Raw genomic sequence first — 25,473 nt, 5'->3', positions numbered from 1 at the left:
TTTTTATGCAAAAATTTCATATACATTTATTTATAGGTCTTAGTACAGCAAAATGTAAACGAAAATTGAGAACGCTGCTCATTTTTCTAATTTAATTTGACATGTAAAATGGAGTTTCTCAGGAAAAAAGATTTGCATGAAATTTACCTTACCTTAAGATTTATGTTCTAAGAGTACATTTTATAAAAATCAGCAACCAGGCTTCTTTTATGTTTAAATTGAAATGAACATGATTAAGTATAAATGAATAACTTTCTTTTATGTAGTAGCAAAGAGGGTCAATAGTCCTTTCAAGAAAGAGACTATTTCATTTCCTCCCAACTTGGATTCACCATAAACACGATCCACAAATGATATTGGAACCTAGTTAAAAAAATATATGTTAAGTGAGTCTTCAAAAATATTAGAAAGGAAGCATAGCAGGCATACAACAATTACTCATACAACAGAAACAAGATTAGTCCGCTGATAGCAAGTCCTTCAAGGTAAATCCGAATTATGGGATTCTTACAGCAACTGTGTGCACCTCCAAGTCTTCAAAATTAAACATGCATTTTACTATCTAAAAATAGGTCATCCAGCCAAGTTACAACTGTTTTGAAAAGCGTTGATCCTGAATATTAAGTTGGTTTACTCAAGCTTCCAAGAAAAATTATATGCCCAAAGTAAAATGGCCTTTCACCTAATTTTTTTCAGTCCATCAAATTTAGCTGTCACTGTTTTAGCACTAAGTTAAAAATCTCATAACTTCCACAACAGTAGTAACATTCTAGTTAGCTATTTTCTTGCTCTGAATAAGAATATTATTGTTAAACAAGGAGAGTGTTCCCTAAGAACTTACTAGCCGGCTGGAAATATTACAAATCCCCTCTGCTCCCCCAATTCTTGCCCTTTTCATTTACTCATAGGCAACGGGCAAAAGGGATTCACCACTCATTTTTAAGTAGGGTGGCTGATGGCTGAGACAAGGGGAAAAGCAGCAGACTCATCCCATAATGCTGAGTGGTCAGAAGAAAGGGAAAGGAGAAAGAAGATACCGGTAACTTTTATTTATTTAAAAGGGAATGCTGCCTTCTGTTATGCTTTAAATCTTGGTAAGACAAATATATTAATTTTAAAGAAATGTGAATTTTCACCCTTTTGCATGGACACCTGGAAGCCTTCCACATTTTTTTAGTAGTTTATGAAAATTAACCTTTTTATGATAAAGAGTATAACCCTATTGTTTCTTTATGAGGAGTATAACACTATTTACCATACCTCGCCAACAGTATAATTCAGCTGTCTCGCCCGAACAATCATCTCCATCTGGAAGACGTAGCCTTTAGAGACACATTTTTCTATTAATTTCTGTAAAACTTCTTTTCGGTATAACCTGTAAGAAATTAAAATGTATATGAACACCTGGATAAATATACATGCCTACATGTATCCTGACCTTACAAAAAGTTCACTGGTATTTATAAAACCTTAAACTTTCACCAGCCATTTGTATATAGAAAAGTTCTCACAGTTGATGATTATGATCCATTTGTCCTGAACTGGAAAGGCCATAAAAATATTTGGTAAATAATTTGGGACGATTTTGAAAATGAATTCTTAGTATCTTTTAGAGAATTATCTTCCTTTCACACTATCAGAAATTATAAAAATATGGTGATAAAGTGAATCATGTGGAGCAGAACCCCCCCATCGTTTGTAGTTTTTATTTTCTTAATTTATTTTTAAAGCTGAAAGGGGAGAAACTGTTTCAAATTCTGGAACAACAGAGTTGACAGATGAAGCAACAATATAAACTAGGTAACAAGAAAGAAGTAGTTAACAGGCATTTCCGCATAAATGTCTATGAAGTTCCTATTTCCTGAGATCTAAATAAATTCCTGAGATAAACTAAGTCCCTCTAGGATGAGCCTGGTTAAGCTAGGTTAAGACAGGAAGTAGGGATCACAGGATGAGGCAATCCTGGTGGGAATCAGATATCAGCAACTGAGGTCACAGTTAGACACTTAAACTGGGCGAATGCACACCCTAACTTTAGAGGGACTGCAGGCCAAAGGCAGAGCTCATCAGATTTACAAAGAAAGACGGGAGCTGGGAAGTCCTATGGGTGAACTCAGTCACGTTCTTCAGGAGCTCCCTATTTTCAGAGTCACTGAGGTTAAAAAACAAAAAAACCCTGAGCCTCAGTGAGTAGAAAGGCAGCAATTCCTACCTCTTTCTTCTTGCTGTTTTTGTTTAGGAGAAAACTAGGTGAGGCAGTAACTTTGTTCTCTTGGTAGTTAAAGCCACCTGGATCTATAATGCCAGAGGGCTTTATACCTGGAACTCACATATTTTCTCAGGCTTCCTTTCAGGTTACCCCACCTTTTGTTTTTCAAGCTTTTAGGTGGCTATAAGGCTAAAGCACAGTCCTTAGAGGAACCTGAGGGGGATTAGTGGTATGCGCTCCTTTACCCACACAGTCTCCATCAGAACTCAAAAGGGTAAGTCTGGAATAAATGTGAAGAAAGGAGATTCTGATGGTAGTAATACTCATTCAATAACAAATGTTTATTGAGGAACCTACTGTGTTTCAGGCACCTTTTCATGTTTTGGAATTTTAGCAGTAGAAACTAAAGATATATGTCAAATGATGTTAAGTAGGGGAGGGAGGTCTGGGATTATGGGAAGAACTATGATGGTGGGATAATGGAATAACGTTTCAGCAGTACCTTTAAAACTAGGATTAGGCTACGAATTCTTTCCCTATAAGAGTCACTTTATTCCCGTAAGAGTCACTTTGTAAGATTTATTTCTCTTCATTGCCACCCCTGTCTCCTCCACCACAGTATCTTTTTTTTTTTTTTTAATTACAATCTTTTTTTTTCCTCTGGAAATCAGAGATCTTTATAACACATTATTCACTTGCCTCGAAGTGTGGAACTGAAGAGATGTATTTATGGGGTTCCTATCTATCTTTTATACACCAAATTGTGCTTTCAAAATAATTTACATTTTAATTCTAGAGAGGTTTCATTTTCATTATCTGACCTCTAATTTGCGATGGCTCGCTCCTCTCTTCACTTTTGACTCTGTCTTACTATCTCTGAACGGCTATCCAACAGACTTGCAGTTGCACTAATGGTACTAGCTAACCTTCAACAACCAGCTCCTAAATTTGTGTGTTTGTGTGTTCTAATGAAGTATGGAAGAATCAACATTATTTAATGGATAGAAGCAAATGCCAAGTAATAGAAAGTATTAACCAATGCATGGGTCTCAGCCTTAAAGCAGATGAACAGAAATTTTATAGTTTCAGAGATAATACACACACCCCCAGAAACAAACAAAAATAAAAAACCCCCAAGGACCTAGCAGGAGGCTTCGCTCCATTTAAACAAGAATTTTTTTTTAATAAAAAACATGGAGAATAAGGAAACTGAAAAAGCTCTATATAAATATTAAAGATTTTAAACTTTTCTGTGGACAATGCTATAAGCTGCAGAAAATTACTGGAAGAGGCACTGTTTTTGAAGCCCATCTCAGTAATGTCCTGAATGAGCAGTCCATGGTCACCTCAGGTCCCTCAAGGGCTGAGCAGCGATACTACTGTTAACAAGCACACGAACCTGTCGTCCATACTCTTTAAAAAGTACAATATTTTCCCTTAAGATGCTTACGCTTCATTAGCAGCTCCTAACCAACTTCAGTCTGTCTTTTTTAGTGTTCCAGAACAAAAATGGGATAGAAACGAAAAGTATTTCTCTAAGTCATTATAAAGCAAGAAATTTAGGCAAGAAATTGTAAATAGCAGAATACACACAATCACAGGTTTTCACTGTACCTGAAACTTCCTGTTAAATCAGACGCTCCTGGTCTCAGCAAGATCTGAGTTATAAAATTGGCCCCACGGCTGCCAAATAAAAGATTTTCTTTATAAAGTACAATTTCTAAACAAAAGAAATACACCCAAGTGTAGAGTGCTAAAAATGCTACACTGACTTCATAAATGCAACACTATTTCACAAAAATGTTAATTCTATGGAACAAACAGAAATCAGTAAAAGGAGATCTGGTAGTTCTCATTTTTCAGAAAATAGGGATTTTTATTCTTGGAATGTGACATGTAGAGGTGACCATAAAACACTCATTCTTCCAAACTCTAGGTGAGAATGGTAATAGATTTTTTAACTCAACTCGCATATTTGCCAACAGTCATGATTTAGAATTACAAACATCTGTCAAGACAGCAAAAGTGATCTATCAGGGATCTGGAGTTTCTTTTTCAGATTCAGATCACCAAGTGATGGCAGTTTCCAACTCGGTAATAGGTCAGTTTGCATTAAAATGGCTTTTTTTTTTTTTTTTTAAAAAGGTGTGCAGGTGGGAGAAGGTTTTGGTTTTTGGCAATCTCTGGAAATTGACCAAAAGTTCCATTCTGAGACTTTCTTAGTCTGCTTGGGCTTCTATAACAAAATACGACTGGGTGGCTTAAACAACAGATATTCAATTCTCACAGTTCTGGAGGCTGAAAAGTGCAAGATCAAGGTGCTGTAGACTTGGTTCCTGGTGAGGATCCTGTTCCTAGCCTACACATGGTACCTTCTTGCTGTGTGCTCAAGTGGAGGGGGGCAGACGGGCTGAGGGTGGGGGTAGGAGGAGAAAGGCCAAGCTTTCTTGGTTTCTTCTTGAAAGGGCACTAATCCCACCAAAAGTGCCCCACACTCAGGACCTCATCTAAACCTAATTACCTCCTCAAAACCCCACTTCCAAATACCAACACTCCCTGCACAAGGTACTTTAACACATGAATTCTAGCAGAAACATTCAGTCCATAACAATGACTTTAGGATCTGTGCTTCAAACACAACTAGGTATCAATCAACTATAATCTATTACTGACTAATAGCTATTATTAACATTTCAAAAAGACGTGAAGTACACTTGGAAAAAATGACTTTGGTACTGCAGCTATATTTTAGTGGGCTCAGATTATTTTAGAGTGTTCAGATTCAGAAAAAAGGTGTTTTTTTTTTTGGCGGGGGTGCGGAGGGCAGCAGGGGAAGCAGCCTGGAGAAAACAGTTTCTCTGCAAAGCCAGGGTAACCATCAAGGCACTCCTTAGGAGTGTTTCTTTCTTTCTTCCTTCCTTCTCCTTCCCCCCTTCCTTCCTTCTTCTCCTTCCCCCCCCCCCCCCCCCCCCCCCCCCCCCCCCCCCCCCCCCCCGTGCCCCACAGCATGTGGAATCTTAGTTCCCAGACCAGGGATTAAACCCAAGCCCCCTGCATTGGAAGTGCGGAGTCTTGACCACTAGACTGCCAGGGAAGTCCCAGGAGTGTCTATTTCATATAAATAACATGGTTAGGGATATAGCTGGCATAATGGCTAACAGAAACATTTTCCTTCAAATAGCTACAAAAAAATTCCAGGACATAGTTTACCCACCAAAATGGGTGTAATCAAAGGAATGTGAGTGTATATGTATTTATGTGTATGTGTGCATGTCTGTATGTATATATTTGTACATCTATTTAAGGTAATGCATTTTAAAATTGGGGTCTTTTAATTAAAATGCAGCAAGAGTCAGACAGACTTGGGTTCAATTCTGGTTCTGGACCATACAAATGAGACCTTGAGCAAGTGATAGACTCTTTCTCAGGAGTTTATACTATAAAGTCAGTGCAGACATTAACAACTAATGACAGATACAACTCAATACAACTAAATGATCCAACTAAACATTGTAAATTGTCTCTGACTGGGACTCCCTGATTTTAAATAGTAGCTTTAATGAACAATTCAGAGAGGCCTGAGAGATCACTGATTTGTTGCTCTCAACCTTGGCTGCACAACAGAATCATCTGGGAGCCTGTGAAAAATACTGATGCTCTTGCACCACCTCTGGAGATCCACTCAAATGGTCTGCAGTATGTGTGTGCACAAGAAAGGGAGGACAAACAGGGAGCAGTTGTGTATAATTTTCCCCCCTACATGACTTCAATGCTCAGCAGGATTGAAAACCACTGAGTTATCCGAACCCTTCATTTCACTGAAGACTGAGGCTCTTACATGTTTGAAATACTTGCCCAAGGTTTAACAGTTAAGAGGCAAAAGTGACATTAACCTAACAGAACCTTCAATAGGAATGAAGTGGGTGATAAAAAATACTGTCAGTAAGAATTTATATAAAGTTATGTTGTTACACAAAAAGCAATAAGCTATATAGATCCTTTAGAGATAGAAACACATCTTCCCAACAACCTAGGTGCCATAGATTAAATATGGTCAAAAATTCTTTGTGGGTCTTCCCATCAAGAGGTGGATTCTATTTCCCCCCCCCCCCGATTATGGGCTTGCTTTGACCAAAAATTAATTTGGTGTTAGCCCCAGAGCTTAGGACTCAAGAGTCCTTGCAGTTGCAGCCTTGGTACTTTTGGGTGCTGCCCTTAGGATGCCATGTAAAGAAGCTGATCTAGCTTCCCAGGTAAGTGGCCACATGCAGGAGAACTGAGATGGCCCAGCCAACAACCAGTACCAACTGCCAAACATATGAATAAGGCCATCTTGGAGCCTCCAGCTGAAGGAAACTGCATGAGTGAGCCCAGGTGAAGTCAGCAGAGGAACCAGTAACCAAACCACAGAACTGTGAGAAACAATAAATTGTTGCTGTAAGTCACTCAGTTTTGGGATGGTTTGTTACACTGTAATAGAAAACTGAAACAGTTTGTTTTATTTCCATCTTATCATGAGGAAAGTAAAGCCTAGAAAAGGTAAAATATGCAAGGGGACACAAGTAATTAAAATACACAATCAGGATTTTAACCCAGGTCTGCCTCCAAAGCCTCACTACTTTATGCTGCTTAGTAAAAGCTGAAATCATGAAGTGTCTTATATATATGGAAAAAATTACATATTTAGTCCAAAAATATAGATGAATAGTTCACTTAAATCAAAGCTGAAGGTCCAGCAGAACAAACTGTGCTGAATTAGACCATTTCTACGAAAGGTTCAAAGGTTTATGCAAATTTTCCCAAGTGAAAACCATCCAAAATACAATACTCTAACACAGGAAAAACTGTGGGTAAGAAGCTATCTGGGAATACTTTCTGGAAGTTACAATCTGATCCCACAAACTCCAAGGCAGCATGGTAATTTAATCCAAATACCTGTTAAAAACATATTTCTAGTAGTTACACTAAAAAAAAAATAGAGAAATCATGAGCACATACATATATACCTTATTATTTTCCTTTTCAAATCCCAGCCATATACACCTCCATTTCCTTTGTAGCGAGTTCCAGAGACAATGTCAAAATTACCCTCCTTTTGCTTCCTGCAGAAAAAAATAAATTAGCTGGCAATTAGAAAAAGCTGTTGAGCTTTCAACAGAATTGCTAAAGCAAAGCTTATGAGTATTTTTAATTCTAACAGATATCACCAGAAATTACTTTCCAAAAAGGCTGTAGTAACTCATACTTCCTCCAGCAATATCCATGTTCATTTTCTATCATCTTATTGGTGCTGGATGTATTGTTCTATATGTCTTTAATTTTGAAAAACTAATAGTAACACACGGTTATTTTAATTGCATTTCCCTGACTACATCCCAGGGTGAATATCTTCTCTTAGGTTTATTAGCCATTTGGACTTCTTCTACACATGGCCTGCTTGTATCTTTCACCCATTTTCTACTCCACTGGTTCTACTGCCTTATCAGGTCAAAGGAGCTTTTGTGTATTGGTGATCTAAGCAGAGAAGGTATTTCTGAGGTGACTTTTATGCAGAGATCAAACAAGGAGTAGTTGGCCATTAAGGAGCAGTGAAAGAGCACTTCAGGCAAGGGGGAGGGGCATGAGATGAGTTCAGAATGCAAGGCAGGGGCCACATCACGGGTGGTTTGAGGGGCAAGTAAAGGAGTGTGGATTTTTCCCCATGTGTTCACAGGAACTCCTAGAAGTGTTCTAAATAGGCGAGTGGCCTGATCTGATTCTGTTTTTGTGTATTTAGCTTACATTCAGAACAGCTTCCAAATTCTTATTCTGAGAGGTATCATGGTCTCTTGGGTTTTCTAAAAATATAGTTACATTACCTGCAAATAAATGTAATTTTGTATCCTTTACCAATATATACTAAACTCTTATGTTACAACATTACTTAAAATCTCCATGTTTAATGATAGGTGGTACACCTATAATCATTGATGAGTTTATTGGAAATGACTCAACATTTTACCATTTAATAAGACCTTTGTGGGGAAATTCCTTGGTGGTCCAGTGCTTAGGACTCTGCTGAGGGCCTGGACTAAATCCCTGGTCGGGAAACTAAGATCCTGCAAGCCACGCAGTGAGGCCAAAAAAAAACAAAAACAAAAAGTAAGACCTCTGTGTTAGGACCAGGTTGTCTTCAGTATGTTTTCCTTCAGTATGGTTTCCTTCTATTTCTACATTAAAATTTTAATTAGCAATGGCTAGTGAATTTTACCAAATACGCTTTACCATCTATAGACTTAATCACGCTTCTTTTCTTGTCTTTTTAAAAAATATTTATTTATTTATTTGGCTGTGCCAGGTCCTAGTTGCAGCACACAGGCTCCTTAGTTGCGGCCAGCAGGCTCCTTAGTTGTGGCATGCAAACGCTAAGTTGCAGCATGCATGTGGGATCTAGTTCCCTGACCAGGGATCCAACCTGGGCCCCCTGCATTGGGAGTGTGGGGTCTTAGCCACTGGACCACCAGGGAAGTCCCCAGTCATGCTGCTTTCTTTGTTAATGTGATAAATGAATTTTTTTGACCGATTCCTGATTTTGGCATTCCTGGAATAAACCCCAGGTATTCATAGTGTTCTACTCTTACGATGCAGGGCTTAATTCCATTTAACAGGGAAGCTGCTTTTCACATTTTTCTGTAGTCTGTAAGAATTAGGTAACAAAGGAATTATCTGTTGATTACTCCTCTCAGGGCTCCTAAAAGATATCATTTAGTCACGTAACTACATATTTACATGTCTCAAAGCTATACCTTGGTTTCATTTTTGATAGCAAACTTAAAATACCATGAGTATTTTTAATGAATGAAAAATGAAAATAAGTACAAAATCAATATAAGATAAATGATTTGAATAATTCTTTCAAATATTAGAAATACCTACCTAATGAATTCAGGAATAAATTTTGGCTGAAATTTAGAAAGAATAAAGAGTAGGTCAGTAAAGCAGGCTAAGACTATCATAAATAGCCTCTAAAGAAATATGCCACTCACATGGTGTGAGAGATCAGCATCCATGATGATTATGTGGTTTCCTGTGGCATGCTTCACCCCATGAATATATGCAGTTCCTAAAAATGAAAATATTTATATCCATTAAAGGAAATCACCAGAAATGCTTAGGTATATATCTGAACAGGGAAGAAATTGCTAAGCACCTCTGAGAAGCATACATTAGTCCTCTAACGTCCTGTTTGTTATTCTCCATCAAAAACATCTCTCGGGCTTCCCTGGTGGCGCAGTGGTTGAGAATCTGCCTGCTAATGCAGGGGACATGGGTTCGAGCCCTGGTCTGGGAAGATCCCACATGCCACGGAGCAAGTAGGCCCGTGAGCCACAACTACTGAGACTGTGCGTCTGGAGCCTGTGCTCCGCAACAAGAGAGGCCGCGATAGTGAAAGGCCCGCGCACTGCGATGAAGAGTGGCCCCCGCTTGCCACAAGTAGAGAAAGCCCTCGCACAGAAATGAAGACCCAACACAACCAAAAATAAATAAATAAATTAATTAAAAGGCCAAGCATTAGAAGCCCTTAAAAAAAAACAAAACTCTCAATTTCATTCTTTCGTCTCCAATTTCACTTTAGTCCCGGGCACCATCTTCTGATGCCTGGATCCCTACCTAACCAGTCTCTCTGCTTCTGCTCAGCCCATCACCCCAGTCCCACAAAAGCTACACAGTGAGTGTCTTCTACACTGTAAGGCTGGTACACTAGAGCCCTGTATCTGGTGCCAAAGGTGCAACTAGCAATTACTTAGCCACCCTCATGCTTAAATATTCCTCGGGGACTTGGCAGGTAAGGGTGACTGGTCAGGGACAGGATGTGGGAATTCCTGCATTCTCTAGCCCCAAATCACCACAGTATCTTATTAGAAAGGCAGAACTCTTCTGACTTCTTTTGTTAAGAAGTGATTATCCAGGGACTTCCCTGGTGGCGCAGTGGTTAAGACTCCACGCTCCCAACACAGGGGGCCCAGGTACGATCCCTGGTCAGGGAACTAGATACCACACGCATGCTGCAACGAAGGAGCCTGCAAACCGCAACTAAGGAGCTGGCGAGCCACAACTAAGGAGCCTGCCTGCTGCAACTAAAAGCCAACCAGATTAATTAATTAATTTTTTAAAAACATGACTATCCACAGCTTTCTGGATTTCCACTGATGGGTTAGTAATTCTTGGTGGCTTTCATGGCAGTTTCAAGATTATTTCAATCCCAAAGAACCTTCTGGATTCAGATATTCAGAACATTTGATCATGCCATGAAACTGAGGGTCTTGAGGACAGCAGATACTCAATTTTCAAGAACTGTGCTTCCTCCATGCTCCCCCAAGTTTTCAGTAAAATTATACCACTTTTCAACATAAAGCAGCTGTGACCAACAATAGAAATAAAGGCATTCAAGATTTTCATCTTAGAATGACTGACCTCATCTGAGCTTTTCTATAACCCCTTACATTTTAAAGCTGGAAAAGCTTCCTTTTAAAAAAATAAACACCTTTTAAAAACTTGTAACTTCAAGAACTGTTCAAAAGACTTACAGCTAAGGGAGTGTGCTGGTCTAAATGTTTGCCCTTAGATCCCTTCTCTGTTCTATATTGCAGGGTACTATATTTGTTTTCTTGTCAACTGGTTTCCAAGCAGCTTTGGGAGGCACAGGAAGAAGGAAGATCTCAAGGAGAAGGGGAAAAGTCCAAGTGTCCTCCCCTTTACTCTGCCTCCCAGCATGGACCAGATTCCATCCATGGCTCCCACTTCTGCCAAGCATCCCTGACTCCACCATTCTAGCTCCTCTGGGCAGCCCGGGTTCCCGGCTCTAAAAACACCATCTCCTCCATTGTTGCTCCAGCCCAGGAGCAGTAGTGAGCTCCAGCTGCTACTAATCTCTGAGTAGCCCCACTGTTCCATTTGGCTTCTCAGCAATTCCTTCACCTGTGTAACTAGATTCTCTGTATTAAATTCCCTATATTGAAAGAATTACAGTGGTTTCTGTTTTCCTAAGTGGGCTTTGCCTCATACAGGCAATTCAAGTTAAACCATCTGAATATCATTAAGATCATTAAAAACCATCACAGGAGGTGACTGTATTTTGGCCCTGTTCCAAACTGGGGAAATAGACACTGGATAATCTTACCAAGGCAAGGAGCAGGCATGAGGGGTGAGAGGTTCTACTTACCTAGTCCCAATTTTTGCTCCCGTGGTCTTAGAAGCTGTAAGAATAAGAAATGGCATTTTAACACAAATAATCAAAAATCTGACTAATAAAAACTCTTTTTTAATAAGTGCTCACTCATTTTAACAGAAATACAGCTGCATTTATTAGACCTTAAAGCAGAATATGCTTAACATTTTTTGCCAAAGTAAAAAAAGCATTTAGTAACAAATCAAATAATTTAATAGCTTTCAAGGAAAAGTAACATTCTTTCACCCAAACCCCACAGACCAAATCTTAAACTCCGCCCCCTGCCGCACCCCAGAGCTATCCACCAAAAAAACCATTTTTTTATGTCTATTACTTGATTTATCATTTTAAGCAATATCTATTGATTCCTTCCTAGGAAAACTGAGTATTTAACTCACTTATTCTATACCTTTTTGGAATATTTGATAGCCATGCTTGTTTTCTCAATTCCCTTTGTGATTTTAAATGTTGATACTCCATCCACTTATCTTGACTCCATGCTTGGATGACCTCATCTTATTCTCTATTGGTCCAATGACATGATTTCAGGTTATATTCCAAAGATTAAATTCTTTCTCCTTACAGTTTGTCAATTAGTCTTTCTACACTTCTTGCTTCATATATAAACACTGACTTAGTTGTTATTTCCTTTTTTCTCTAAATTTCTGGAAAAGTAGAATGCCAAGGTTTTGGCGCTAAGTTTCTGAGGTAGGGGGCTCAAGTAGACTAACTACTGAGCATTTCTTATCCTCCCCCTCCCCCGCCCCCCGGCACTTGCCAGTGGGTAAGCAGGTTGCCTCAGACTGCAATCTCCAAAGTATTTGCAGTTTAACTTAAGCAGGATAGATTTTCTCTTTTTTTTAAAAACTACACGCAAGCTGCTATAGGTCTAGGTGAGGAACAAAGATGATAAAATACATTCCTACCCCATGAGTTTTTATATAGAGGAGAACTAGACATTCAATCAATCATCTATAATAATTACTATTCACTGAACAAAATCAAACCAGACATGTCAGGTTTTATTTGATTTTGTGCTTGACTGTTACTGACAAAATACTGAGCTCATCTGGTATTTGCCCTGAAAAAGCAAATCCTTTAAAGTTCATCTTAGATTTTCTATAACCGTATGTTTTAGCTAAAAATCTTTTTTTCAAACAAAGGATAATTTTGTTATTTATAATTTTCAGAACGTTCAAAAGTTTATATAAAATACAAACCACGTTACATAGATAGGGTACCATGGAGCAGTTAAAAGAATGAGGTAATCTGGTGACAAAAGATGACCAAGGTATAATTAAAGAGTAACAGAGGGCTTCCCTGGTGGCGCAGTGGTTGAGAGTCCGCCTGCCGATGCAGGTGACACGGGTTCGTGCCCCGGTCCGGGAAGATCCCACATGCCGCGGAGCAGCTAGGCCCGTGAGCCATGGCCGTTGAGCCTGCGCGTCCGGAGCCTGTGCTCCACAACAGGAGAGGCCACAACAGTGAGAGGCCCGCGTACCACAAAAAAAAAAAAAAAAAAAAAGAATATACTTGTTTACTTCTTATGTAGTAAAAAGTTCAAATTGTTTCATCTCCTGTGCTTTACTTTCAGACTGCTAATTCCACCCCTCTCCTTTTTTTTCCCTCCTCACATCAGTATGATTGCTTTTTCTTACACGAGGCAGGATGGCTTAGTAGATGACTATGGAACCCCCTTGCTAATTTGCTGTGTGACCCCGGGGCAGCAATGGGCACACAGAGCTCACCTCACTCAGCCGTCATCAGAAGAAGCTGTGAATTCACAGGAAGTGCATGTAAGGGTACAGGGCACATACCCTGAAGAATGCTTACCACAACTTCTTAGAAAATACCATACGACACTATGATTTGTTTGACAAAAAACTTACTTTGTAAAAATCTTTATCGTAGAAAATCTTGGTGACACTTCAGAAAACTATATCAATTTCCACTAGGATCAACACCATTTGAGTGGATCTGTTTTACCGTACTCTCGAAAACGGGTTGGGAGAAAGAATAAAAATAAATCTGCAGGTAAGAAAAGGCTAATTGTACTCTATTTTGCAATTCTTATCAGTGAGGCTCATATTTTTTTCACTTTTGACCATCTGTAGTTCTTTTTTTTTTTTTGCATCGGCAGGCGGACTCTCAACCACTGCACCACCAGGGAAGCCCTGTAGTTCTTGTTTTTATGAATATTTATTTCTGTACATTTGATTACGATACTGATCTCTTTGTCAGAGAAAATATGTTGGTATTTGGGGATGAACCAAATATTTTTAAGTAGTCAAATCTCTCAATCCTATAGTTATGCTTGACATTTAAAAAGTAATGAATGTGTGTTACACTTCATTATCAAAACAATTTTTAAAAATACTAAACTATAAATAATGACAAAATATAGATGAGTTTATCTGATCTCAAGTTGGGGGATGAAACAAGCCATGTACATCAAACATAATAGAAGCCCTCCAAATCTCATATCTCCCCGCCCTGTGATCACTGTTAACAGTTCAGAATATGTGCCTCCAATTCTTCTATGGTCCCACTCCTGCCATTTATTAATTACCTATGTACCCTTGGAAAGTCACTTAACCTCTAGTCTGTTTCCTCACCTCAAGAGTTAAATATTTTTTTCTTTAGCTTTTTTTCTAAAATATTCATTTCAGCCAGTTTGAAAGGCTAACAAAGCATCTGTGAATATTTTATCTGAGGTATTGTAAGGTGGTTCCTAATTTTTTCCCCAACTAAATATATATATGTCACCTAAAAAGCAAGCAAGTGCCCTCCCTGGCATAGCTTGTTATTGGCGCGCGCGCACGCGCACACACGTAATTTTCTAGTTTAAATGACCTAAAAGTGATAAAATAATGAATGAATAGGGAATTTCCCTGGTACCACATGGAAATCATGATAGTAAATGCTATTTTTTCCTCATTATTTTAAATTTTATTGGATTGATGGGAAAAGTGGAACCCTTTGAAGACCATGTTGTTTTAGAATTTGAGATCAATTCATCAGGCATTCCTTAAGATCAATCAATCACACCTCAAGGCTGAGGTTCTATGACAAAAGCATTCAAAACACTGTTAGGTTGATGTTCCCAGATTAAATGGAAGTGCATAATGAAAGTATTCTATACATTATGTGAATCAGCCCTGGCCCAGAACTTAATAAAAACTGAGGAACTGTTGGCCAAAAATATGAACCTAGCATTATCGGAAGTCACTGCTAGAAGGATGAAAATCTCAGTTTTTATCTCCTCTGTACACTTGTACATCTGGAGACATTCAGAGAGGACTGAGGTGTGCTAGTTCTGTGAATTGCTCGTTTGTGAGATGGAAAGAACCTCTAGTACAGGATAGATTTACCATGTATATAAGAGTAACACATTTCTTTAAATACTTCTCACCAACTAAGATCTCCTCCAACTGCACAGAAATTATTTCATTATTGGGACTCATCAAGAATATCTGGACCCAGAGCCTATTCTTTTTTTTTTTTTTTTATTTGCGTATGTATGTATGTATGTATTTATGGCTATGTTGGGTCTTCGTTTCTGTGCGAGGGCTTTCTCTAGTTGCAGCAAGTGGGGGCCACTCTTCATCGCGGTGCGTGGGCCTCTCACTATCGCGGCCTCTCTTGTTGCGGAGCACAGGCTCCAGACGCACAGTCTCAGTAATTGTGGCTCATGGGCCTAGTTGCTCCGCGGCACGTGGGATCTTCCCAGACGAGGGCTCGAACCTGTGTCCCCTGCATTGGCAGGCAGATTCTCAACCACTGCGCCACCAGGGAAGCCCAAGCCTATTCTTTATGATGCTTAATTGCCATTTCTTGAAATGCAAATATCAATAAAGATTCTCCAAGAGACTTCTTCGTTCCTTTTTATGGCTGAGTAATATTCCATTGTGTATATATGTACCACATCTTCTTTATCCATTCCTCTGTTGATTGACATTTAGGTTGCTTCCAGGTCCTGGCTATTCCAAAAGACTTCTTTATTCCTATGCCAATCGTTCTCTGTTGGGAAGAGGGACAATTCTGCCCACAAAGGGAGGGACACTTGATGTTATCCAGAGGTATTTTTGGTTGCCACACTGAGGAGGGGGGCTGCTGCTGCATCTCGTGGGTAGAGTCCAGGGATGATCCTAACATCCTACAACATACACGACAGTCCCTCACAGCAAAGACCTATCAGGTCCCAAGGTCAGTAGTGCTGAGATTGAGAAATTCTGGTCTATACAAATTACAAAATACCCAAAGCCTAGAATGTGTTTTCTAATTAAAGCTGGATTTAATGTATGCTTTTGGCCCAAGAATTAGCTGAAGTGATCTCACAAGTATGCTCCAACGTTTATAAAGCCAAAACACTGATCAAAAATAAAAATTACAAAGCTATTACAAAATGAACTCTACATCTGCCTAAGTTACTCCTGTAGAAGAACAACAGGCTTTAAGGCACAGTGGGAATATCTAAAGTTTAAAACTCAGAAAGTCAATCTAAATACTTCCACAAGACTGTTCTACAGATAAAAATAAAAATGCCAAGTTCTCTGGAAAATCATGTTTCACATGAAAACAATCGGTCACCTTTCCCAGCTACAAGCTAGCTATAGGCAGGATTCTCTACTGACAGTATGAGAATACCTAGAGAAAGGGAGTGCTAAAGAACAAGACACATTACTAACTGCAACCTAGCTCGACCAATATTCCTTCTCATTTCCGTATCATGCTTTAATTCTGCCCTTCAAGGAAACTGATCTGCAGAGTCAGACATAAAAACAGAGTTCATCCAAAGGCTATTTGCTGTAAACCTACCACTGACTCAACATATCAAAGACATGTAAAATCTCAAGCACAATGAAAATGCATCTAAACCCCAAGTGTGTAAGTTGCTCTTTAACTTTTTCAGTTTCTAGACAGACTGAATTTAAGCACTGTTCATCCATCATCTTTCCCCAATATAAACATAACTGATATGATAGAAAAATGACTTACAATTTTGTCTGACCCATAGATCTTCTCCAACTGTTCAGCAACATCCCTTGTTCCATCTGGGCTTCCATCATCTATGATTATAATTTCATAGTTGAAGCCACTAAAATAAAAAAATTTAAATTTTTTAAAATTTAAACTACTGCTTTGGAGACAGTAGTCTCAAATGAAAAAATGATTTTAAAATCACTAATTCCTCCCCAGTATAAGTGGAAATTTATTGCCATGTTAAGCACCAAGGAAAACTTTAATTATCAAATGACATAAATGTCAAATATTTACTATGTCACCTCCCAATTACGTACGTTGCTGGAAAATGCTATACAGTCCTGAGATGTTAAAATTCTCACAGAAAACATACTCTTTCGTTAAAAAAATTATAGTGATCATATATATTATATACGATAGGATATCATATAAAATTTTATACCTACTTGGGAAATGGAATTGTGGAACTTTAATATCAAGTCTTAGTTACATAAAATATTTCAAAAATATATTTAAAGATATCAAGTCAGCTGAGTAGCTCTGGGTGATTATTCTTTTTAATTTAATCCATGAATAAATAAATCTGATTTAATTTCACCCTTAAAAAACCCACTTGAGAATGGTGACAGTCTTTTACATCACTATTTCAAACAGTTATACCCATTATCCCACACTATCAAAAAAAACAAAAAAAAAACCCCAAAACCAAAAGAGCATAGAATGACAAAAGATATCAGTGCTTCAAAATTAACATCTTTTCGTTGTTCCCATTAACTTCATGTGACAGTTTTTATTCTAAAAACAAGCCAGCACAATACTTGGATGTACCTGTGATCACCATCACATCTCTCCCCACCTCCCTTTAAAGAAAACATTCTTTTTGTTAACTTTATTGGGAAACTTAAGGGGAAAGAAAAGGAGATACAGACAAACCCCCGAAACGCAACATTCTGCTTCCTCTGGTCCTGCTTGAAGAAACAAATGCGAGGAAATCAACCAGAAAACACATTCTATTGTTAAAAGCTTAAAAAAGTCGGCCCCAGCAAACTTGGAAGAAAGCAAAACCCATCCTATCTTCTAAGAGTAGATAAGATGACTTCAGTTTCCAACAGTGCATTAAATTTGGCTCCTAAAGACGAAAAAAGTTAAGATGTTGGACTTCCCTGGTGGTCCACTGGTTAGGACTTTGCCTTCCAGTGCAGGGGGTGCAGGTTCCATTCCTGGTCAGGGAGCTAGGATCCCACATGCCTCGTGGCCAAAAAAACCAAAACATGAAACAGAAGCAATATTGTAACACATTCAATAAACACTTAAAAAAAAGTTAAGATGTTAATTCTAGTTGTTGTTCTGAAAGAGATATACTTCATAAACAAATGGAGTCATTCATAAGCAAAATTACTGCCCTCTCCACTTCAAAGCACCCACACCACCTGAGGGTGAGGTAGTTAAAGGAATCAAGCTGAGCAAACTTCAGATTACTTGACTGCCGTCTGAAAAGAAAATAGCTGTTTCCGTCATTAAACTTCATTTTGATTAAAAAAAATCCACCCAGAAACTACTGAAAGATAAACTGCACTACATAAAAATATTAAAGAATAGAGCAAAAAATATCGTATAATCAGAAGACAAGCTTCAACAAGATCACCTACATGACAATTTCTCTCATCTGGAAAGCTTGAGAAATCAAAATATAACTTAAAGAAAAAAGGGTTAAAAGCTATGGATAAAAAACCTTTGAAAAGCCGTGAATGTGAGGATAGTTATTTCATTCAAAGAATTATAATCAAAACAGCAGTATCTTTCACCAATTAACATTTCCAACAATGTAGGTTTAATAAAACTGGCTGGTTGGTGGGGAAACAGGCCCTCTCTGATGAATGTTGGAGAGTCCTAAGCCGGTACTCTCTTTTTTGAGAGCAATTTATCATTAAGTATCAATCTAAGCACATCTCTGTCGACTCAGCAATTACACCACAAAGACTTTATCCACGGTATACTAGTAAAAGTAAGAATGTGTAAGGAGCACTTCTTACGTGTCAAGCACTTTTCTCAATGCTGTTAAATACGTTGTGCACAAAGTCCCTATTCTCGTTTGTAAAGTTAAAGTCAAAACAGAAAAACAGAAAAACTCTGGAAATAATCCGTGTTCATTGATATGACCCGGTTAGAAAAATTATAACACAGCCATATGATATTACCCAATTTTCACAATAATTTGCGAAGTTTGTATGTGCTGATACGGAAAGATCTTCAAAGATTTACACATGATCCCATTGGTGCAACCGTAAAACAAGTTACTTCGTACTGATACCACGATTTTCTGAAGTTTAAAAAAAACTGTATAACTCTTTCAAATTCAACTCCAAAATCTCTGTTTCTAACAATCACATCAAACAACCAGCAGCGAATCTGCCCTTCTGCTCTCTCCAGAAAGGATGTCCAGCCCAGCAGCAGCTCCCTAACCCACAGAGCCCAAACCTCATGCTTACATAAGCCCTCAGCACCCGGGCGGGAGTGAGCGGCCTCACTGAGAGTCCTGGCTCCTGCCGCAGATCCTAACCACCCAGATAGAGGGAGGAGTGAGGTCAGGCTTTCGGCCTCGCATTAATTAAAAGGGTGGCTAGGGACTTCCCTGGCGGTCCGGGGGTTAAGATTCTGAGCTCCCAACGCAGGGGACATGGGTTCGATCCCTGGTCCGGGAACTAAGATCCCATATGCTGCGGGCGCATGCCAAATATAAAATAAAACAAATAAAAGGGGGGCCAACCCTTCTAAGAAAAAAGCGGGGTGAGGAGTATAAGGGAGTGTATAATAAAGGAGTGTGTCACAAAACCCAAGGGCAGAGATAAGAACCCGAGACACAGAGAGAACCCGGGAAGTATCCGCCTCCTTCCTCGTAGGGTGGCTTCCTCCCCAAGGCTTCCAGCGGGAGACAGAAGAGAAGCCAGGCAGGGGGCCGCCTCTCGCAGCCAACTGCCGACACCCAGGCCGGGAAAGCCAGCTCATCTCATTCCTCTAGGAGGGCGGCCCGGCGCGCTACCTCTCGGAGAAGCTCTTCACCAGCAGCCACACAATGAGCGGTAGGTTCTCGCGCTCGTTGTAGGTAGGCAAAAGCACCGAATACTTGTCTTGTCGCGGGGTGCGCGGCTCTGGCTCCCGCGGAGACCTAGTAGACAGTCCACTCGCTTCCCCGGAGGCCATGGCAGAGCTGCGCCAGGCGCCGGAAGCGGAATGACGTCAACGCGGCACGGGAAGAGGACGCGTCGGAACGTACCAAAACCGGGAGGAGGGGGATGGTCTGGGTGGCGAGTTCTAGTCCTCCTAAGGCTCTCTGCGTAGTTCCATTGGAAACAGTCAGGACTTGTGACTCTTTGAAGTTGAATCTGATGGTTGCTTCAGAAAAATACAAATCTCTTTATCACCTTTCCCCAAGCTCCATAGAGTTGTTTAGTTTATTCCAGTCGCAAGACGAGGGAAAGCCGGAAACGGAAATGCCTTTGACAACCTCCCAAAGAGGCTGCCATGGCGGCCAGGGAGGAGGTGCTCGCTTTGCAAGCTGAAGTTGCCCAGCGTGAGGAGGAGCTGAGTTCCCTGAAGCGGAGGCTGGCGGCGGCTCTTCTGGCCGAGCAGGAGTCAGAGCGGTTGGTTCCGGTGTCTCCCCTGCCGCCGAAGGCCGCCCTGTCCCGAGATGAGATTCTGCGCTACAGCCGGCAGCTCGTGCTGCCTGAGCTGGGCGTGCAGGGACAGCTGCGCCTGGTGACCGCGTCCGTGCTGGTCGTGGGCTGCGGGGGGCTCGGCTGCCCACTGGCGCAGTACCTGGCAGCGGCCGGCGTCGGCCGCCTGGGCCTTGTGGACTACGACGTAGTAGAAGTGAGCAACCTGGCCCGCCAGGTGCTGCACGGCGAGGCACTGGCCGGCCAGGCCAAGGTCTTTTCGGCCGCCGCTACACTGCGCCGTCTCAATTCGGCGGTGGAGTGCGTGCCCTACGCCCAGGCGCTTACGCCAGCCACGGCGCTAGACCTGGTTGGCCGCTATGACGTGGTGGCTGATTGCTCCGACAACGTGCCCACTCGCTACTTGGTTAACGACGCCTGTGTGCTAACCGGCCGGCCCCTCGTGTCGGCCAGCGCCCTGCGCTTCGAGGGCCAACTCACAGTCTACCACTACGGCGGTGGGCCTTGCTATCGCTGCGTGTTTCCGCAACCACCTCCGGCGGAGACGGTGACCAGCTGCGCGGATGGCGGGGTGCTTGGTGTGGTTACCGGGGTCCTGGGCTGCCTGCAGGCGCTGGAAGTGTTGAAGATCGCTGCAGGTCTGGGCCCCTCTTACAGTGGCAGCCTGTTGCTCTTTGATGCCCTCGGAGGTCATTTCCGCTGTATTCGGCTGCGGAGGCGCAGGCCCGACTGTGCAGCTTGCGGGGAGCGGCCCACTGTGACTGATCTGCAGGACTACGAAAGCTTCTGTGGCTCCTCGGCCACCGATAAGTGCCGCTCCCTACAGTTACTGAGCCCAGAGGAGCGAATTTCTGTCGTCGACTATAAGCGACTTCTGGATTCCGGGTCACCCCACGTGTTGCTGGACGTCAGGCCTCCAGTGGAGGTGGACCTGTGTCGGTTGCCTCACTCCCTACACATCCCTTTGAAACATTTGGAACGGAGGAATGCGGAGAGCCTGAAACTCTTGGGAGAAGCAATCCGGGAAGGGAAGCAGGGCACACAGGAAGGGGTATCTCTCCCCATTTATGTGATCTGCAAACTGGGCAATGACTCCCAGAAAGCCGTGAAGATCCTGCAGTCCTGGACAGACTTAGACTCTTTAACAGTTCGGGATGTTGTGGGAGGCCTCATGGCCTGGGCTGCCAAAATCGATGGAACGTTTCCGCAATACTGAGATGGCCGGTAGAGTCTGACCAGCGAAAGATGTGGGTTGTCATGTTACCTAAAGTTTTTTTGCCTTTATGAATGTATTTGCATTTTTTTCAGTAATGTACGGAACAGAGTGGGATTCTCCAATATCTGCGGATAGGTGGACTTCTTTTTATAAGGAGCTTTTTAATTGTAACTTACTGGGTGATGTAGCAATTAAGGGGTTATAACACTGTTCCTCTGAACTGTCTTGTGTTTGCAGCACTTGGATGGTGTGTTGAACAGGTGGGATAGAATGTAAGTGACAGGACTTTGTGTTTTGAACTGCAGGTCATTTGCGTGTCCTGCCTTTTTTTTTTTTAATCTCCCAATTAAAAAGCTCTTTAAAGTTGTCCATTTTATTGCTTGGAAAGGTGTAATATACTTACTGAATTGATCACGGATGATATAGTTAAGATAAGTTTATTGTTTACTAAGACATTCTTTGGGTGTTATTTCTAATTCAAATGATGGAACATGCCCTAGAGAAATCAGTGTTTAAAATGTAAATTGTTAAAACATTAAAATGAAAATTAGCTGGGAAGTGGTCATTCTATTAAATATTTTCAGTTAATAGCCAAGTAAGATATTTACAGTCTAGCAAGATAGAAACCACCTTTGTAGCATGTCAGTTTCTTTTATAAATTGCTGGTCTTTTCTTAGACTTAACTTTAGGGTCCAACTTATGTGGACACATACAGAAATTTCTAAACTGTATGGTTTGGCTTGCTTTGGAATCTTCAAGTCCCAGGTCCCAGCCTTCTGCCTTCCCCTGTCCTTTTGTCCCTGTCCAACCTGTTATTTTTATTTTTGTCTTTACTGTATGGCCAGAATGCCAAATACAATATTGAATTAAAGTGAAATAATGAACATTCTTCTCTCCTTTACAGTTTCAGGTGAAGAACTTCGAATATTTAACCAATATTACTTGTTATTGCTTTACTGTAGATAAATACCTCCTATCAGATTAAATAAATTTCTGTATAGTTCTGCATTTTTATGTGCTTTTTTTCTTCTGTTAATGTTGTGAATTACATTTTTTTTTATTGTGGCAAAAATACCCCCCACATAACATAAAATTCACCCTCCTGACAGTCGCCACATGTACAATACAATATTGTCAACTCTGTGCACATGCTGGGCACCAGATTCCAGAAGCCTCCATCCTGCATGACTGAGACTTTATACCCACTGAACAGCTCCCCGCCTCTCCCCTTTAATTTACCTTTTCTATTTTGATTTATTCTATTCCAGTGTTTTATAGCAGTATAAAATGTTGGTGTTTTTATGTTTGTGTACTTATTAAATAGCTTTTTCATGAAATGGCAGGTAGTATGCCCAACTTCCAACGTATTATGCAACAAAATTAAAACCAAAAATTTGGTATGTGAGTATATAGTAAAGGCAAATTGAACAATCCATGATATATCAAAAGGGGGCCTCTATTCTCTAGCTGATTGTTGTGTGGCAGGCTATAACCATCAGCAATCACAGATGTAAATGTAAAATGTTTGTATCTCTGAGTACAATTTTTTTTTTTTTTTTTTTTTTGCGGTACACGGGCCTCTCACTGTTGTGGCCTCTCCTGTTGCAGAGCACAGGCTCCGGACGCACAGGCTCAGCGGCCATGGCTCACGGGCCCAGCCATTCCGCGGCATGCGGGATCTTCCCGGACCAGGGCACAAACCCACATCCCCTGCATCGGCAGGCGGACTCTCAACCACTGCGCCACCGGGGAAGCCCTCTGAGTACAATTTTTAAAGATTAAAAGCGTTGTGGGCCAGACAAAACCCTCTGCAGGTCAGAATTTCTCACCAGTTTGAAACCTCTGACACAGACTCTTGTTTTATGATAAAAGGATGGTATTGTTTAATAATCAAATTCAAAATTAGACATCACTTTTTGAGTGTGAGACATGTTATAGCTCATTTTGGAATAGGCATGCTTAAAGTATGATAGGCCTTTGTTATAAAGACAAAGCAGGTTTCTTATGACTGTTTTCTCCCAAGGAGAGGTGGAAATAAATGACAGACCTGGAGAGGAGAACAAAGATGGCTGGCCTCTGTCACACTTCTTACTCCTGGGAAGTGAGCTAATTCTGATATATATCAGGAAACAGTCAGGTGGACAGAGTAGGAACTAGTTCATACTGTAAAGACAGATGTCCTAAAGTTAAGCAGATTTGCTAGTTCCTGCAAACCTGGTTGTCAGTGGGACAGGCAGCAGAACTTGACCCTGACTGATTGAGAGAAGGGCTTATTAAAGTGATCTGAGGGCTTCCCTGGTGGCGCAGTGGTTAAGAATCCGCCTGCCAATGCAGGGGACATGGGTTTGAGCCCTGGCCCGGGAAGATCCCACATGCCGCAGAGCAACTAAGCCCATGTGCCACAACTACTGAGCCTGCGCTCTAGAGCCCGCGAGCCACAACTACTGAGCCCACGTGCCACAACTACTGAAGCCCGCGCGCCTAGAGCCCGTGCTCTGCAACAAGAGAAGCCACCACAATGAGAAGCCCGTGCGCCAAACGAAGAGTAGCCTCCGCTCACTGCAACTAGAGAAAGCCCGCGCGCAGCAACAAAGACCCAACATAGCCAAAAATAAATAAAATTTTTTTTTAAAAAAAGCTTTAAAGTGACCTGAGAATTTGGGGGAAGACTCGAAACTGTACTTCCAGGAACGATGCCCAAGACCATGCACAGAACTGACCTGAGAACTCTGTCTATGCTGTGCCGTTCCATCTAGTACTAGAGGAAGCTGGCAGCACAGCCTCCATGCTCTTCCAGAAAGCCCAACACCTCAGCCACAGCTTAGGGGCCAGAGAGCAGAGTTGCTTTCCACCACTCTTTACTGAGTCAGTCTTATGAGGGTGTGTCTGGTAAGTAGAGCCTGGTCACATGCCTTCTTCCTAGCTGCAAGAGCCGCTGGGAATTTGAGTTCCGACATCTACAGTAGGGAGGCTGAACTCATAACCTGGGATTTTTCTCAGATTAGGGAATGATTTTTCAGAAGATTGGCTGTTAAGAATACGACAAGTATCCATTACAGGACCCAGATCTTTTTATTCTTTGAAATTCTCTTTTCTCTTGTAGCTAGCATTTTACAATCAGATGGGATTTGAACCAGATAACTTTTTTCCTTTTCATTGAACATCAAGTGTACCAGTTACCATTCTGAGCTCTGGGATAAAGAAAGATGAACAAGAGGGAATTCCCTGGTGGTCCAGTGGTTAGGACTCTGCGCTTCCCCTGCTGGGGGCCCAGGTTCAATCCCTGGTCAGGGAACTAACATCCCACAAGCTGCAAGGTGCAGCCAAAAAAAACAAAAAACAAAAAACAAAAAAACAAGATTTCCTATTGCTATGGAGTTTACATTTAAATGGACAGGGGGAGACAAGTCAACAAGTAGGTTAGTGATAAGTGCTATAAAAGACAAAACTATGTGATGTATTGGAGTGGGGAGGGGAAGCTATTTTGGATAGATTCAGAGAAGGGTTGACATGAAACACAAAGCCTGAGTGGTGAGAAGAAGCCAGTTAGGTCTGGGAGAACATCCCATGCTGGAAGGAATACAAGTGGGAAGACCCTGAGACAAATAAACCTGTAATGTTCGAGAAACTTGAAGAGGCGTGTCAGGCTGTGAACAGCTGGGGAGAGTAGAACAAGGTGAGGTTTAGGGAGATAGGGAACATACCATGTAGGTTGTAGACCATAATAAGGGTTTTTTATTTTAAGTAAAATAACAACTAACATTTATTGAGCACTTACTGGTGATTTGGGATTTGAACCCAGGTGGTCTGGCTGGAGAGCCTGTGCCCTAAGCAGTATGCTAGGCTGACTCTCAGTGAGAACTTTGTAATTGTTGTATATGTTTTCATCTTTGAAAAACAACCTAAGCCCTGATAATCGCAGAATGGAAAGAGCCTGTATTTCAGATGCAACACAATTGCACTCTGATGCACTTGGTTTGCAGACCTCTCTCTAGGGAAGGAACCCCAGAGTGAAATCCCTGGGAGCCCTCTGACACACCTAGGCAGTAATATCCAGTTAATCAGGAGCCACTTTGGTCAGGGAGGGTGAGAAAGTCTCAGCGTAAGGAGTCACAGCTAGTAAATGGAACGGTGGCCAAGGAGGGGGGTCAAAAAAGGGCAGTAAGTTGCCTGAGGATGTTCC

The 25,473-nt window shown here is 41.1% G+C and overlaps 2 protein-coding genes across 2 annotated transcripts; one reads left to right on the top strand and one right to left on the bottom strand.

Moving 5' to 3' along the window:
* DPM1 (dolichyl-phosphate mannosyltransferase subunit 1, catalytic) lies at nucleotides 1-19,632 on the bottom strand. Its single transcript, XM_029219523.1, has 9 exons — nucleotides 19,441-19,632; nucleotides 16,416-16,515; nucleotides 11,412-11,445; nucleotides 9,235-9,311; nucleotides 9,125-9,150; nucleotides 7,216-7,311; nucleotides 3,824-3,892; nucleotides 1,261-1,375; nucleotides 1-363 (listed from the first exon to the last, which is right to left on the bottom strand). The coding sequence occupies exons 1-9, from the start codon at nucleotides 19,599-19,601 to the stop codon at nucleotides 259-261; spliced, it is 783 nt and encodes a 260-aa protein (XP_029075356.1). The 5' UTR covers nucleotides 19,602-19,632; the 3' UTR covers nucleotides 1-258.
* A 288-nt stretch (nucleotides 19,633-19,920) lies between these two features.
* On the top strand, nucleotides 19,921-22,292 carry MOCS3 (molybdenum cofactor synthesis 3). Its single transcript, XM_029219457.1, has one exon. The coding sequence runs from the start codon at nucleotides 19,923-19,925 to the stop codon at nucleotides 21,288-21,290; it is 1,368 nt and encodes a 455-aa protein (XP_029075290.1). The 5' UTR covers nucleotides 19,921-19,922; the 3' UTR covers nucleotides 21,291-22,292.
* The last annotated feature ends 3,181 nt before the right edge of the window (nucleotides 22,293-25,473 follow it).

Source organism: Monodon monoceros, unplaced genomic scaffold (assembly GCF_005190385.1).
Source record: "Monodon monoceros isolate NGI ecotype Baffin Bay Population unplaced genomic scaffold, NGI_Narwhal_1 Super_Scaffold_13, whole genome shotgun sequence".
Taxonomy (NCBI): domain Eukaryota; kingdom Metazoa; phylum Chordata; class Mammalia; order Artiodactyla; family Monodontidae; genus Monodon; species Monodon monoceros.
Note: the sequence above shows the minus strand (reverse complement) of the source record. Positions and strands in the feature narration are given on the sequence as shown.

Coding starts and splice junctions, on each gene's coding strand:
- DPM1 (XM_029219523.1), bottom strand. CDS start 19,601: ATGGCCTCCGGGGAAGCGAGTGGACTGTCTACTAGGTCTCCGCGGGAG. Junction 9,151..9,234: donor ATGCTGATCTCTCACACCAT/GTGAGTGGCATA, acceptor TCTAAATTTCAG/CCAAAATTTATTCCTGAATT. Junction 7,312..9,124: donor TTTATTCCTGAATTCATTAG/GTAGGTATTTCT, acceptor TTTTTTCTGCAG/GAAGCAAAAGGAGGGTAATT.
- MOCS3 (XM_029219457.1), top strand. CDS start 19,923: ATGGCGGCCAGGGAGGAGGTGCTCGCTTTGCAAGCTGAAGTTGCCCAG.